Source organism: Dermochelys coriacea, chromosome 9, assembly GCF_009764565.3.
Source record: "Dermochelys coriacea isolate rDerCor1 chromosome 9, rDerCor1.pri.v4, whole genome shotgun sequence".
NCBI classification, from domain to species: Eukaryota; Metazoa; Chordata; order Testudines; family Dermochelyidae; genus Dermochelys; species Dermochelys coriacea.
Genome location: NC_050076.1, coordinates 2,311,375 through 2,324,290, shown reverse-complemented (window position 1 = coordinate 2,324,290; position 12,916 = coordinate 2,311,375). Strand labels below are relative to the sequence as shown.

At 42.5% G+C, this 12,916-nt stretch overlaps 1 protein-coding gene across 1 annotated transcript in view; it reads right to left on the bottom strand.

Annotated features, from left to right (window-relative positions):
* Positions 1–12,916, bottom strand: part of LOC119861335 (probable cation-transporting ATPase 13A5) — a 37,967-nt gene that overhangs the window by 23,798 nt on the left and 1,253 nt on the right. The window contains 14 exon segments of the mRNA XM_043492601.1: positions 824–874; positions 877–1,014; positions 1,202–1,359; positions 2,880–2,965; positions 2,967–3,048; positions 3,659–3,780; positions 4,467–4,543; positions 6,592–6,726; positions 8,477–8,546; positions 9,098–9,199; positions 9,290–9,360; positions 9,553–9,699; positions 10,788–10,837; positions 10,840–10,954. Coding sequence (XP_043348536.1) covers positions 824–874; positions 877–1,014; positions 1,202–1,359; positions 2,880–2,965; positions 2,967–3,048; positions 3,659–3,780; positions 4,467–4,543; positions 6,592–6,726; positions 8,477–8,546; positions 9,098–9,199; positions 9,290–9,360; positions 9,553–9,699; positions 10,788–10,837; positions 10,840–10,954 — 1,404 coding nt within the window.

Below are 12,916 nucleotides of genomic sequence, written 5' to 3'. Positions count from 1 at the left end.
CTGGTTCATACTTGCTGTAAATCTGTCCCATTGTTTTCAGGACAGTTTCAGTGTCTGGAGGTATATTATTCACCACGTGTTAAAAGACAACAGAATTAATGTAAAAACCAAAGAAAGATCCAGAGATGAATCTGGAGGCAGTGTCCGGGGGGAACCATGGTTTGGTCCCAGTCTGGAGGCAGTGTCCGCCTGGGGGTGGGGACCATGTTTTGATCCAGTTACAGCCCTACACAGAGCCCCAGCATTGGTTGTTCCTGCCTGAGGTGGAGTGATGTGTGTGAACTCTGTGAGGTTGGGGGACTCCAAAGCAGGTCACAGCAGTTGAACCCAGCCTCTTCCTGCAAACATGCACAGGAAAGAGATTCTCAGAGACCACAGGGATACTTGAGAAACTGGGCTTTCAGGAGCTAATCTGTATTGGGGCTGGGGACAGGTGTGGAACAGCAGCCACTCCATGACCTTTGTTGTATGTGATGGTTCCTAGGCAAGCACAGATCCCAGAGTCCCTCTGCACCATGCCCCAGAGCTGGCACAGAGCATGCCTCGCTGGCAATCAGGCTGTGTGGTGGCACTCATGCCTGTGTGGCTACTACCCCCACCCCTTCAGCTCCCTGAAGAGGATTCTGCCTGGAAGGCTTTGTGCTGGTCCTGGGTCCAACATACCCAGAGCAGGCAGCTTGAATTTGACTTCTTGGCTGTGAGAGAGCAAGAACAAAAGTGCCAAGAACATTTATGGCATTAATAGAACAAAATCCCAAACCTGCAAAAAGCATTAAAATCTATTGTAGCAATCTTGCTTTAAAAGCCATAATACGTTTCTTACTTTGTCAAAGCAAACCAGGTTTATTTACCCGCATATATTGATCCTCTGGGGGGGCTGATGCAGAAAATGTTCTTATTCTTCAGTCTCTTTGGGGCATAAACAATCCCTGTTGTCAAAGCAGCTGGTATTGCAGGAGGGACAGAAACAGTGAAGAGGAGTAGCGCCATTGCCACTGTTTCAGCTACTGGTTTCTGGAAAAGAAACAAACACAACAAACCTGTTGTTGATATTTTTACTCTTTGAAGGTTCAAAAGCGTGGACTATCTGAGCAGAAGCTGTATGTGCAGCGTGATGTTCCAAACACCTGCCTCACTCAGGGTTCAGAAGAAAGGAATTTCAGTGGGGAAGGAATTCCATTATCACGTTACTAATACTTACCTTGTGCTGTATATACACACACACTGTATAGATCAGTCCAAGCACGCTGATTAATGTAAGGATTCTGATGAATTTGAAGGCATCTCTGTAGAGTTTGAAATTCATGGGCTTGGGGTAGAGGATGGATCTCGCCAGATTGCCTTTGGCTGTGTTGAACCCTATATTAAGACAATCACCACAAATTGTATATGTTATCTAATGGAATGATAGGTTGAACACAATTGAATTAGGAGATGGATAGTATTGTAAAGACTTTCTGAAGGCAATACAAAATATCTGGCCAGCTCATGTAGGGTGAAATTCACCAGCAGGCAAAGACCCTCCATGTCATAACACCCCACTTTACACCTTCATATGGGTGGTGGTAGCAGATCCCTCAGTGCACTCTGTGCCTCTGGGAGGCGGATTTCACCCCTGCTCTGAATGCACAGGCATGGATGGGAGAAATTTGGGGAAGGATCATTGTACCTATGCTTATAGGAACCCCTATACTGGGAGCACAGAGGGGAAGCAGGAGACACTATTCTGTAGTAGGGCTGGAACAGCAGCCACAAAAGACCTTGTCTGTGGGTTTGACCTTTAGTCCGTAGGCTCCGTCTACACTGCATATGGGAGCAAGCTCCCAACCTGGGCCCACAGACTTGTGCTAGCGGAGTGCGTGCTATAAACAACGGTGTAGATGTTGCTTTCACATTGTGGCTCGGGCTGGAGCTCAGGCTCTAAAGTCTAGAGGGATAGGGCAGGCATATGAGTGCAAGCTCCAGCCTGAGCTGCAATGTAAATCACCGTCTAAACAGTTATTTTTAGTGTACTAGTGTGAACCCTGCTTGCACAAGTCTGTGGGATGGGAAGCTCTCTCCCAGATGCAGCAGAGACATACCCCTAGAGCTGTGCAGTAAGATAGCTTACTCAGCCTCTGCGAGTGTGATGAAGGGAGTGGGCGAATGTCATCTGTGATTAAATAAAACTCAGACTGCAGTGGACTAACATTCTTTATTTACCAAAATAGATCAGCTCACAGACATTAAATGGGAACAGTGAGATTTCTTTCTAAAAAGCTGTCAGTAGTGGTGAAAGGTGCCAGGTTGACAGCCATGGAGATCGAGGTCCACTAGTCAGTGCGAAAGGAAGAGATACAGAACCAATCAGTGGCCGTTCACGTCCTGGCAGTGTACCTGGGTCTGGTCTGCACACAGTTACTGTGCTGCCATAACTATTTTGGATGACTGCAGCAGTTATACCTGTACAAACCTTAGTGGGAATGCAGTAACACCGGTATAAAGGTATATACATCTTATTTCCCTTCCCGTATGGGAATACCTATACTGTTATAAAGCACCTTTCTACTGATATAACTGCAGGTTGTACCACTTTCTAATGGTCTGGTTAAAGCTTTTGTCTGTAGACAAGCCCTTGGAGGGTTTTGTGAGGTAGACAAACCCAGGCCTATCTGCTGAGACTGCCGTCAAGGGAGCCCAATAACACCAGTCATCTGGAATGTGGGCCCCTGTCCACTAGGAACTAGACTGAGACCCACCAAAACACAACCATCAGATGGGAATAAATAACTTTCAGTCTCTGACATGGGCTGGATTTGAACCAGAGATGTAGCTTTACTATATGTCCCCTGGGCCATCTGGTCCCCACTGCCCTGACCAGAAAAATCAAAAATAAATACCAGTTTGCAGCGCAACAGCTCTCACTGGTCCTTTGCCTGTGAGCTTGGTCTGGACGAGCTCTGTTCCACAGAAGAGGGCGTCTTTGGTAATCCTCTGTACTATGTGTTTTCCAGGACCTGGTGTTCTCAGTATGGGGCAAAGTGGTTTTAGTGACTGGAATACTTTCACCTAAAGATCATGTTGTACAGTTCCAGTTAGAATGTATTTAAATTCCATCAGACTCTGAATATATATTAATTGCACATTTCCTATCAGCAGGAATTTTTAATAAATAAATAAATTCACTGAATGATGGCTATGATTTTTAACATCCAAGCATTTCAGACACCTCCCTGGTAGTTTTCAATCTAAAGACTTGGGTCAAACTTTGCCCTCAGATAGACACAGTTTTATAGTGGCTAAGTGTATATGTGTGACACTGCATTCTGCTGCTGAAGTGTGTGTATCATTGTCTGCCCACGCAGAGTGCATTACAACATCCAAGCATTTAAAAACAATTTTTTTGTGTTTGTTGTATTTCCTGTTCCTGACAATACATTACATAGATCTGATTTCATTTTTAGTAAGAAATTGAGTTATGCTGAGCAATTTAGAACTAATCAGAAGCCCTTCCCAAGGAGACTGCAAATTATTCAGAACACTGTCTTTCCTTATTTTGCAACAACTCATTCTGATATAGGATAAACAATTTGTAATCAGAATTGATAAAAACATATCTCCAGAGAGAGAGCAAAGAACTGCATGGAGACAAAAGACAAATCAAAATCCAAGTGTATACCTGTGAGCATGCCTTCATCTACAATAAAGCCTCCATCGATCAGGATAGCATCACATGGCAAAGAATGCTTCTTTCCTTCTAAAACAAGGATGTCTCCTGGGACCAAATAACGAGACTTCAACCTTTTGCAACCTATAGTAAAATATAAAATGAAGTGAGTGTTCACTTAGACACAGGTTATGATCCACAGGAACATATTAAGGCCTGCACTACACAACCAACCTGCTTTCCTCCATTGTTTGGTTTCGGAGGAACCACACTTATGGATCTACAGTGGCACAAGTGAAGACACTTGTCTGCGTGCCTACCTTGAAGTGATGTTCTGAGGCTTAATTAGTTAGTGTCTATACATTGCTTTGGAAAAGAGAACCTGCCTAAGGTACCTATGGGCCCCATTATTATGGTATCTGAGCACCTCACAATCCCTAATGGACTCAGCCTCACAACATCGCTGGGAGATAGGGTGTAATCCCCATTGCACAGATAGAGAACCAAGGTGCAGAGAGACAAACTGAGGTGAGGAACCCTGTAGCAGAGCAGGGAATTGAGCCCTTGTCTCACATGTCTAACATCCTAGTCATTGTACTAGAATTACTTTACCCAATTTGTTCTTGATACGGAAATACACCTGCAAGCAGATAAAACTCAGACTGCAGTGGACTAAATATTCTTTATTTACCAAAATAGATCAGCTCACGGACATTAAATGAGAACAGTGAGATTAAGTATGTCTGTGTACTTCCAAATGCAGAGTTTGACCCGCTATTGAATTAGAAGGGGTGGGGGAAGAAGGCCAACTGGACATCACTCATCTTCGTCCTTTGTGCAGGCTGTAACCTGGACTTTGTTGTGTTCTTCAACAAGATCATGCAGCTTGTCAGATTGCTGTTGATTGGGTAGCAAATTAAGTGTTGAAATACTAATACAGAACTTGTGCCAAGCAAAACATACTTTAGTGATCAAGAGTAAGCTTCATAATAGTGAAACTGAACTTAATTGGATTATAAGTGGTAAGATTCATATTCCCTATGTTTTCCTTACTAATCAGGAAATGTGGTCAAAAGGTTTCCCCCTAGTTAGACAGCAGAACAAGCTGTACAGTGTATTGAGGCCTGATTTTCCACTCATTCCAATTTCACATCAGTAAAGTTACTCCTGCTTTGCAACACTAAGAAATGAATCAGGCTTTTTTCAATGACATTTCCAATCCCCAAGTAGTGAATTTCCACATGTTGGTCCATTTTTTTCCCTGCTAGAAAGGGGCTCAATAGAACAACTGAGTGTAAATATACAGTTATTACAGAGGTTACTACTGCAAAAAAACAGAAACAGAATCTATACTTTTGGTCATTTTAGCTAGGTATCTCTACATGGCAGGTGGCTGGTTGTCATTCAATTTATCAATTTGCGTATCCAGAGTTCTAACCTGATGAGGTGAAGTATCACAGGTTTGGGCTGTGTACAGTATTGTAGCAGGGATATGTCACCTTAATTTAAAAGTTACTTATAAAATCTAGTCATAGGTTTGGGCTTCTTAATCACTGTTCTTCTTATGAAAACTTCATACCAGTTGGAAAACGACCCTGAGGCTCAAAAAACTGTCACTCTTCATGCTAAAAGCTTGGACTTTGACCTTGCCCAAGAACACTGCCTAGCCCATTGTTTGTGTTCTGGGTGCACTGGAATGCTGGATGTGCACACCAATTGAAATGCCAGGTCCCTTAAAGCAACACTGGAGCTGCTTCAACCGTATGCTTGCTTAGACCTGTGTGAGGTTTGTGCTGTGCATTTGAGCTAGGACAGTAACAAACTAGAAGTAACTCAGTGCCATAATCTACTCCAGCAAGGACAATAGATCATCTGTCTCCGGGGTGGTGGTGAACAGGACAGAACCCACTATCACTTGCTCTAGGATTCAATTCTTGTAAGTACATGACTTTAGTAATTCAGTGGAAGTCATATGTAAAAGATGTAGGGCCATTTTTCATTGGTGACTCACACTGTAGCTTGTTACACATGGTTTACAACCCATGTTTAAGTGATAAAAGCAGTGTCTCTTGCACCAAGATGACAGTCAGTTGGAAGTCTGAAAGCTGACTTTCCTGCTGCCTCCCTCTTCCACTGCCACCTCCACAATGCATTTATGTCACTCAGTTTGCAAACCACGGAATGCCAAACTGCTGAAATTAAACTGCTTTACCACCCAGCCGAACCTTGTCCCAAATGCCTGAATTGCCTGTTCCTTGAGCTTTGAAAATAAGGTTATTTTTCTTTGTGTAGTTTTTTGCAGTCGGAGTTTGCTCTGAATACCAGGAGAGAGGCTATTCTCTGTACTTTTAGCCTGACTTAAAGGCAGGAAGTGCCAGAAATGTTAGGAGTATTTGTCCTCACAAACAGCCTGGTCCTGCAAAGTGCTGAGATCCCAGAGCAGTAGGCAAGTACCTCATCGGGTTGAATTAATAAATTCTAAACGTGGTATGTGGACTAAATGAAGCAATTCAGGTACATCTTGGATAAGCATGTTAGCTTTGGATGCATAGGCCAACTCGGAACATTTTTGTGGCTTCATCTGAAAAATACAATATCCTTTTCCTCAGAGAATGACTGAGGTAAAGTGAAGTTACTGGAAGATGTGTCTAAAAGGCAGAGATGTATTAACTCATCTGAGAATTTAAAACTACTACCACATTTTTTTTGTTATGTTAAGGCCTCTTATTTGCAGGCTCTGAACCCCCTTGCACATTGGGGAAATCCAAGCTGCATCCAAAATTCATGGATGGTCTAACTCCAATCTTCAGTGAATTTGTGGAATCTGCAATAATACCAGCTAACCAAAAGCACTGAGTGCAAAATTGCTTCTTATTCTGTGTCTGAGAGAAATGAAAGTATTACTGTTGGCTGAACTGGGAAACTGATAAGAATAGCAGCCTTACCTGTCTGAGATCATACACTGTTAAGCCAATAGAAATGACTGACAAGATTATGATAGCCATGGAATACTCGATGTAACCTTGGCTCAACCACAGAGTCAGAGTGAAGGTTTGGAACACATAAAAGAGATTTAAAATCTGCAAACACAAATCTATCACACAGTCAGGAGAAATTCACAGTTTGTTCAGCTACCGCTTACACGTGGGACAAGATGAAAAGGATTCATTATAGATTTCAAGGAATCTTTTCAATGTAATTTAAAACAAAATTGTGGTGCTTGTCACAAGCCAACACTCTCCCATGGTGGTTCAGGGGACTGATGGCTTTCACCTCCATCTTGTCAATTTGATCTGGCTCAGAACTAGTTGTCATCTGGTGGCTGTGCAGTGATTTCTCCAAAATGAATTGGTGGTCTCAAGCTGCCTGGATACTAGCCCACTCTTCAGTCATTAAACTAAAGGCTCCATTCTGGAGAAGTCAACATACCCACTGAAGACAATGGGATCTTTGCCTGCATAAGGCTAGCACTGAGTAAATAATTTACTGAAAAATTTAACTCCTGAAAGAAAATTATGGGAACACACTTATGCAAATATTCACCCAGGTCTAAGGAATGAAGGGTCAGGAGCAAAACAAAGATGTACGCTCAGCCAATACGGTAGTGTCCCGGCCAATATTATCACCAGGGCATCCCTTCTCTGACACTTCCTTGTGCAAAGCACCACAGCTTTCAGAGACCCGCCCAGAGGCACAGTCCTAAAAACCATCATGCATGAGGCTGCGCACTTTGATGCAAGTGTAAAGTTCAAATTAAATAGCCTGTTTTAAAGTGCTCTCCTGGAGTTCTCTTGGGCATTACAATTCCCGCACTCAGTACTGAGTGCAGTCACTTCCACAGAGAAACAGCAACTGTTTAGCAGGGCACAGCAGTACGAACGAATAGTTTAGGATACAAAGTCAAAAATACTTTCTGTATTTCAATTGACAAGGAGAATTTAAGGAGATAGAATGTAGGACACTAGGCTAACCTCTATCCTTGCAAAACATGCTATTGGATTATTAATGATCAAACCTGAAATTGTATACCTCGTCTTAAAGATGGTGACTCCTCACACCATGATGGGTATCAATCTAGTACTGACCCCGAGGGAACAGTGACAAGTACTCAGTTACCAACACCACTTGCTGTGAAACCTATATTTTTATTGGTGGTTGGTCATGGATGGATGTGCTTATATGCAGGATAGTCCTGATTTCTTTCTTACAGAAGCTTTACACTAATGTAACTCAGTGGAGTTACTCTTGATTTATACCACAGTGACAATGAGATCAGAACAAGACCCAACAATCGCATTTTTCTTTTTTAATGCACCATCTATCTTTTTTTTTTAAACTGTACATAAAGGGTCAAATTGTCCTCTGTGTTATACCAGTATAACTCCATTGTAGTTAAAGGAATGGAACTGGCATAACTGAAGGGATGACTGTACCATGTATCATTGAGTTTTTTCTACACTGCTTTGTTTTAGTAAGGATCTAGGCCATCAATTGCTGAATTCCAAGGTAGAAAAATGAAATATTACTCTCAAAACGTTTCTGAGCTATCTCTTCAAGTTGCAGTGTGGGAGGTTTAGGTTGGATATTAAGAGACAGTATTTCACTAGGAGGGTGGTGAAGCACTGGAATGCGTTACCTAGAGAGGTGGTGGACTCTCCATCCTTAGAGGTTTTTAAGGCCTGGCTTGACAAAGCCCTGGCTGGGATGATTTAGTTGGTGTTGGTCTTGCTTTGAGCAGGGGGTTGGACTAGATGACCTCCTGAGGTCTCTTCCAACCCTACTCTTCTATGATTCCAAATAACAAGACTTAAAAGTAGAGATGCAGCTTACCTCTTTAAAAAGTAACTTCCAAATAGGCCGAATTTCAACTTCAATGGCATTGGGCCCACACACTAACCTCCTGTATGAGATCATGAATTGGTTAATATCAGAAAAACAAAGTTCCCTAGCATATGCCCTTATAGAAGGTCCCTCGCTCTTGCAGTTCAGACCTCTGATGTAACTAAGAATTCACATACACAAAAAATGACATTATAAAATAATGGTAAAACCATATCTTAAAAGTAATATCGAGAACACAGATGCTTGATTGAGACAGAAGTCTATCAAGAAGCTATTGAATCCGAGGGGGAATTACGCTGAGACCAATGTTCACTTGTCTCATGCAATTCATGCAAGTTTTATAAAAGGTTCTTTGATCTACCACTGACTCTTGCTGTGAGCCTGGCTTGGTAGACTGGTGAAACATGGATTTACATTACTGTAACTGAGGACATTCATGATTATGCTCCTCAGAGTGCAAGTTGCATTTATTTTTGTCCACCCTCTCAATGTCATCAGTGCACTTTACTTTACTACTGAAGTAAATGGCAATAAACTGATGTGAAATGTGAGTAAGGAAGAAAAGAATTGGGCCCGTATGCCTATTTAAATCTGAAATACCGAATAGACTAGAAATGCTGTGGACTGTTCCTGATATTCTGTTCTTCGCGCGTCAGACCAGTTCCAAACTGGTGATGTATGTCATAACATGAGTTGCTGTCATCTAGCAATCTAGGATAACCATGAGAGAGCTCAAACAATGATGTCCTGAAAGGAGCTTTTGCTTCTTCAAAGAACTTTGTAACAAATGGTTAAACTCACCCAAGTTTCTGGAATTGCTTCACAAAGAGATCCCAAATATACTGGATTTTCTGTACCTGGATGCTTCTGACCTGCAAAATCAAATAGCACAGATGCCATTTAGAACATCCAGATTCATTGTATTACAGGGCCAGTTCTCTTCCTTGATGCATGGATATAATTCCAGTCAAAGTTAATGGGAGCCACAGGAGGAAATTGAGATAAGAGCTTTCATCCACCTCTTCACCTAACACCACGTATTGTATACATCAACCATGACTTACTTTTAATTCTGGCTTCATTATGGCTCTGTTTATGACAGAATCTTTGTCAGCAATGAAGAGATTATCTGATGTATCTCCAACTGATAGATTCAATGTGGACAAGTCAATCCAGGTCACCTTCTTTCTGGTGTATTTTTGAAATTCATCCTGGATGAATAAAGAAAAGTTCAGTGTGCTTTGAAGGAATGACACATTCTTAGTGTAGGTCTCTGTGTAAAGCCATGGCAGAGACTGGCAGTACATAATTACAGAACTTTTGGTTAGGAGCCAAGAACAGAGAGCTTCATTACGATCTGCTTCGACTATAATGAACTCTGTCTAGGTCTAAAACATCGCCCATTTTAATCATGGAAAACATGTTTCCCAAAATGAGGGCTGCAATATTACTAAGGACTTGCTATAGTAGAAAATGAGAACCAGTGTAACTAAATTTGATCTAATTACACAAGTGCAAATGCCTAATACAGATGCACTTAAACCAGTTTAAATTGTGCTTTAATCAATATAGCTTGGTGTGGTCTGTTATTAATCACTATTACAACAATGCAGTAAGTTATGAATTGTTTTAAGTGCATCTATATTTGGGATGTAGTGCATATATTGGGGATCAAATGCATATTAGGTGTTTGCATTGATATAATTAGTGGAAGTCTAACATAACTCAGGCCTAAGATACAGCTCTCTAAAATTCAATCCTACAGAGTTTCTCTCATGATTTTAGCCACATGCATTACACAAAAGGCTCAACAATATTTGTTAGGATTGATCCCTCTGTTGTGTCCTGTCTTCTGCATTCTTTGTGGGTAGGTAGGGTAAGCAAATACAGAAGAAGTTAGCATTCTGCAGTGTTATGCAGTAATCACATTTGAATGAGACCTATTCTACCGCTAGCGGTTAAGCAATGGGGATATACAGTGTACACGAGGCATCTAATGCTCAGTGGTAAAGTATCTGGATTCTAGTTAGTGTAACCCTAACCTCTGCACAATATTTTTGAATCACTTTCCCTGAAAATGTCTGTATGGAAATGATTTGGAGTTAGTGGACTCCTCAAATGCCTGACTTCTCCCTGCCAGTCCACATCTGAACTTGAGTATTTACACTGGAAAATACTAGAAAATTGCTATTACACACTGAGAGAGTAGGACAGGTTACTTAAGAGTGTGTGTGTGTGAAAGCTTTAAATGAATTAATAAGATGTCCAGTTAAAAGTACATTTTACAGTATGCACTTACTGTTATTCTAAGCAATATGACATCTGCTTCTTGCAAGTTACATGGGATGCCCACACATCCCATGCTGGCTTCCAGGAAGACAGAAGGAGAAGAGCCCCACAGGAGAAGATATATCCAGCAATGAACATGGCTTTCCGGCAGCCTTGAGTTTTGTAGCCAAATATCTCCTGTGAGACAAAGACAAGACATTATTTTGAAATGGTTTGACATTGAGACTTGTTTTAAAGGGCAGAGCTGCAGAGACTTTCTAGCTAATACACCCCTCTAAGCAACCCCGTTTTCAGTTTGGGAGATGAAACCGTGTGTCAGCTAAACATGTCATTAAAATTAAGGCAAAATATACACCAAACCCACCAAAACCAGGCAGTATCACATATTTAATATGGAAGGAAAGGCCCATTCTCAACCTTCCATCCATGTAGTTTTGAAGAATTAGCTTGATCCTATAGTTTTCCCTGCCATAATCCAGCTGGTCTGTTACAGTAATACTTCTCGCTATCTAATTCATATCCAGTCTCAGAGACTTAAAACCCCAGCAACGCTGCAGCAATGGAGTGTATTTGTACAGGAAGTTTGTGTTATTGCGTTGAATCTACCCTGCAGAACAGAAACCCCCTTGAAGTTAGGAAAACTTTTCATGATTCTGAATAGTATATCTATGAGTTTCTAATGTGCTATCAATGTAGTATCTGGGTGCCATACACATAATTAAGGATGCAATTTTTTTTCCTGCCCGATGTCCCATAATGTGGTTCTTAATCATACACAGAACCCTGAGCACCTTTCTATGATCCTTCATTATCTTCCCTGTTTGTCCTTCCACTTTCATAACCTGGCATGCTGTTGTAGTCATAATAACATTCTATTGTTAAAAAATTATTACTGCATTTTCTAATCCCCATGTTTCTCCTCCAACTGCACCTTGGATTTTCATGTACATTAGTCTGCTTTATGTTTGGTCCACACTTCTGACAATCACCTATTATGTGTGCTGTAGCTCGTAATGCTTTTATCATGGTCCGTCCCTTGCACTCAGGACCCTGGGTAGATGTCTGTGCAATAACTCCACAACTACAAATCTGTCTAAAGTGAACAAACGTGTAGTGAAATGCTAGCCTCACTGAAGCCCAACAGGAGTTTTGTCATTGGCTTTAATAGGGCCAGGATTTTCACCCCCTGAGTCTGCTCCTTCCCCACTCCACAGTAGCTCCCAGGCTGGTGTTTTGCAAACCAACTACTGGGAAGATCTGCTGATTCACAAAGTCCCCATTTGGATTTCCACAGCCAATACTTCACTGTTGTTGACACTGAAAGGACGTTTCCAAAGTGAGTACCAATGAGATCCTTTCTGCATAGGGCGCAACCCTTCTCAGCACAGCTCTGTACGGCAGGCACAGCAGTTCCAGTGAGAGTGCATGCAGCAGCCTCTGTCTATGCAGCTCCTCAAATGCCATTTTTCCCAGATGTGAGCAAGTGAATAACTATTTTTTGCTGCCTGCCTCCACCTATCTTCACCTTCATTGTTCTCTCTCCTCCTTTTCCCTCACTGTTCTAATGTTTCCCCAGTCTGCTTTGTATCTCTCCCTATTTCTTAGCCCACTTCCTGATTCTCTCACCCCCCTTACTGTGGCTCATTGGACTCTTCCCCACCACACAAACCACAGAGGCACATTATTCCACTGTCCCATCCCACTGCCCTTCCCCGCAGATTACTCCCCTCCCTGCATCCGTCTCTACTCCCAACACTCCTGGTTCCTTTCCTCCTACGACTCTTGTCTGTCCTCTACACACGGCATCCGGGCACTCCCACAACGTCCTGTGCCTTGACTCCTCCAGCTTCCGGCCTCCCCACGCAGCCCCGTCTCTATCACTCCACTGCCAGCATAGGGCCTGGTCCCGACCCAACACACGCATCGTTCCCCTCTTGTCTCTGCAAGTCCTGTTTCCCTTCCCCCCGCCTCAGAAATCCCACCCAGGCCCTGTCTCTCCACCGCACACACAGTTCCCTTCCCCAAACCAGGGGCCGGTGTGTCCCCCACCCTCCTAGCCCCCTCCCCAATCCACCCACGCCCTCTCTCTCCACCGCACACACAGTTCCCTTCCCCAAACCAGGGGCCTGTGTGTCCCCC